Below are 3,888 nucleotides of genomic sequence, written 5' to 3'. Positions count from 1 at the left end.
ATTATTGCTGTTCCCCAAATCTATTGAAATAACTCTGCACTGTTGAAAAATTTTATTTAGAATGTTTTTTTTTCAAACAAAAACTTATGCATATTCGCCTGACCCAATATTTCGTATGAAAATAAACAATTTCCTCCAATTATTTGAAAATCTATGGACTAATTGCTTTTTCATACTTCCACACAAAAATTCATTAAAAAATGAAAAACTCGTGTGATTTTATTTAATTCCACTGAAAATTCAATCAAATTCTGAAACATATTATTTCTATCAAGCCCCATGAATTGCATTCATAACTCGAATTAAAGGCAACCAGTAAGATTTAATTACTAATAATAAATTCGTAATTAATTTCACAATAAATATGAGAGGAATTTAAAATAACGTTTCACGTTTCATGAGATTTGAAAGCAAATTTGTCCCACTGTGCAATTACTTTGAAATTCTGGATGAATTGCTCGTTATTGAATATTCCAACCATTTCCTGTAGAAATTCGAGATAAAGCCCCTTATCACAGCACATCCCTTTGGTAATGGAGTTTATAAATATTTTTACATCAGAATTTATCGATAAAACTTCGTAGGAGAGGATTCAAAAGTTTGCCACGGACGTATTTAGAGACGTCATTGGATGCAAAGCTCAAAAAAAGTTTTACCGATGCATTGAGATAACGGGAATAGAAGAGAGGATTGGAGTACTAGAGGGACAAGAGGGTGTGAGGGGTAGTTCAGAATGAAGTTGTTTCGGAGATAGATATCGAGTAGTTTTCAACGTATACCGGCTCGAGACCGATAAAACTTTGTCCTTTCCACACTGTTGTAAATAAAACGTATATTACTTGGTACAAACTCATCCAACCACTGCTCTAATGAAGAAAGAGGAAATTTATATATTCCAGTTAGCAGCTCTGGGGATTCGAGTATCTCAGATTGTTCGGCGAGTTTTGACGAGATAATTATGCACCATTTTTCCGCGGAGTTCGTTAAAATCTTCTGGTTGTACAGCTGCGGATTATGATACTTGAGGGAAATTCAAGTGGGAGTTTCAATTCTGGGAATATGGTAATGAACATTGATGAGTAATAACAATTTTTAGGGATTTTCTATGTAGACGGGACAGGCAGAAAAATCCAACTGTCAAATACGATTTCCCATTCGTAAATTCGATTGTAAAGTGGTTAAGTGGGTAGTTCCGTTTTTAGGAGCCAGTTCTTGGCGGATATCTTGGGATTCGAGGAGGATGGTGATATTTTTGTAGATGCTTTTTTTGTAGCTCTCGTCTTCGTCTACGAAAAATGTAAGGACTGAAATATCGCTATTTCCCATTCATCTTGAGATATTTGCTGATAACTATCTAGATTCCGGCGAAAGACAAGTCCCAAAAATTGTTAAACAATCACCAAAATCATCTACGATATTGATAATAGATTATATAGGAATAAAGCATAGAATGTACTTGATTCAAGGATTTTTTTAGCTGTGCAATCACGGCGTAGAGCAATTTTCCCCGATTAATAAACCTTCAGCTTCAATATTTCCAGCATTCTCTCGCACTCGGCAAAAATCAATTTCCATGATCCCCAGACTCAATATCTTGGATAATATATAGCAGTGACAAAATTAGCCGGAGGTGGTATGAGGCAAGCATTTCGCTAAACTGAAATTTAATCCCATTAATCCAAAGTTTCACGGCTGGGAAGTATCGAAAGCACGGAAACAAACTCATTCACACGAACGAGAGACTCGTTGAAGACTGCACCTGTATTCGTATTTGAATTCGGAAGGAAAAGTTGCCGGGAGATATTTGAATGAGCAAAAAAAAAAAGAGGGAGAATACTGAGGAGGGAAAAAATAGCAGTCGTTTGCCCTTAGGCATTTCTTCTCAATGGATGCCAGCATTTTGCCCTGAACCATCCACCCTCGGCGCTTCTTGAAACAAAAATCCCATGCAGAAATTCCAGACTTCAGATATTCAACTACTTTTTACAACCATTTGCATCCGACGTAACAATCCCAGGCTGTCAGTATCAGGAATATGCGAGAAATATTTTCTGTAATTACAGAGCAAAAAGAGAAAAATATTTGATAAAAATTACAAAATAATTGGAAACGTCATTATTACTTTCTTTTTCTGATAATTTACACTCGATTCTTCTTTCCGTATACGTAAATTTTCTTATTCACTTGCGCAGAAATCGACGAAAAAAGTTAAGTTCTGTAATTTGTATTGAATATTTTCCTCCGTGCGTGAATGATAGAATGGAAAGTTTTCAGAATAAAATGCAATTTCCCGAAGAAGGAAGAAATCTGTGTTCTCGGCATATCCTTTGAGCAAACTGAACCCAACGAAAACCTTCCAGTGATATCCCAGTTTGTCCCGCATTTGTGAGTCGTACGTGATTGAGGGCAAAGTATGTGGAATTGAAATAGAGCGTGAAGCTCGCCACCTTGTTCTCATTTGTTCCCACTGTTTTTAGTTATAATTATAGTACCAAGAGCAGGAATATACCAGGAATACACCAGTAAACAATAGAACTTATTTGTATTCCTGGTGCGTCTGCAAAGTATGCCGGTTGATAAAACTTTGTGAGAACATATGCCGGTGATGATAAGACGGGGTATATAAAATCGGCAGCCAGTTTTGGCTAGTCATCAGTCAGTCGTCATGGCGTTCAGTCTACCCCATGTTATTGTTCTCATTAATTGTCTTGTGTTTGTTGTCGGGATTGATGTCAGAGTCCTGAATGATACCGATTTTCTCTTCACCCGGGATGACACCATCACCGCTAAGGATCTAGTAAATCATTTCCGCTTTACTTAATCACTCAATTTTTATTTTTTACTCATCAGTCGAAGCAAATCTTGTGCAGGTGCTATCAGTATTGCTTTGGATCTCATGAATATTCAAGAAAAATCGGATAAAGATCGGATGATTCGGGTGTCTCGATCTTCTCCAGTCGTCAGCTAGATCGAAATTCTTGCTGGCGATTGGAAACGACAGAGGAACCAGGTAATCCATGAATTTCTCAATAGTTGATTGAATGTTATAGGCAAAACGACTCGATGATGGCAAGGCAATGCGATTCATCGGCGATTTAACGATTGGAGAGCGACAGCCATCCGAGACGGTATTCACCCGGACAATTCAGGTCTCCAATCCAACACCGGAGGTTTATCGGACTGCCATCAGTGTAAGCGTCGACAATGGTACGAACTTCTGCTTTTTTTATTTTTATGGCTCGTGAAATATTAATCTCAATCCAAATTCTATGGACCTTTTCAATATCAACCGTATTGATTTTTCGAATTTTTGATTATCACATTTCTGATACGAAGTGGTATACAGAAATTTTTTATTAAATTTATCATGACCTTTGGTGTTCAGGTGAGAATTTTCAATTATTTCAATTAAAAATCGCCACTGAATTTCTCATTTATTTTGATGTATAAAAAAATTTGTGTTTTTGTAGTGAATAATAATGGATTTTAAATTATTATTATTATTAATAATGGAAAAGATAAAAATAATAGCAAAAAAATTATTTAAAAATGGGGAGAGATGGAAAGAATTGAAAATAGAGATGAAATTAAATTTAAAATAACGATTTCTGTGATGGAAGTCCTGAATTTTTTTGGGTGCAGAACTAAATGGAATCTCGACTGTCCCAAATCTCGGGGATTTTCACGAAAAAAAAAATGGCGATAACGGTGGGATATTCTTAAATTACTTTTTGGTTGATCCGCAGGGATTATCCACTACATGAGTGTTCTCAACGAGCCTGGGAGCTACGCAGTCGCTTGTGACGAGCCCTACAGTCTAGGTGGATCTAGGACTGGATTCAATGTACGAGTCACACCCAGAAGTGAAACTGTCCTCACTCTCATCAT

At 36.6% G+C, this 3,888-nt stretch overlaps 2 protein-coding genes across 4 annotated transcripts in view; one reads left to right on the top strand and one right to left on the bottom strand.

Annotated features, from left to right (window-relative positions):
- Positions 1-3,888, bottom strand: part of LOC105270112 (uncharacterized) — a 56,537-nt gene that overhangs the window by 36,233 nt on the left and 16,416 nt on the right. The window lies entirely within an intron of this gene.
- Positions 2,658-3,888, top strand: part of LOC105270113 (uncharacterized) — a gene marked incomplete in the record, with an annotated part of 1,919 nt that continues 688 nt past the window's right edge. The window contains 3 exon segments of the mRNA XM_011310827.1: positions 2,658-2,797; positions 3,051-3,207; positions 3,747-3,888. Of these exon segments, the coding sequence (XP_011309129.1) occupies positions 2,666-2,797; positions 3,051-3,207; positions 3,747-3,888 (431 nt within the window).

Source organism: Fopius arisanus, unplaced genomic scaffold (assembly GCF_000806365.1).
Source record: "Fopius arisanus strain USDA-PBARC FA_bdor unplaced genomic scaffold, ASM80636v1 scaffold00078, whole genome shotgun sequence".
Taxonomy (NCBI): domain Eukaryota; kingdom Metazoa; phylum Arthropoda; class Insecta; order Hymenoptera; family Braconidae; genus Fopius; species Fopius arisanus.
This window is presented reverse-complemented; position numbering and strand designations above follow the sequence as displayed.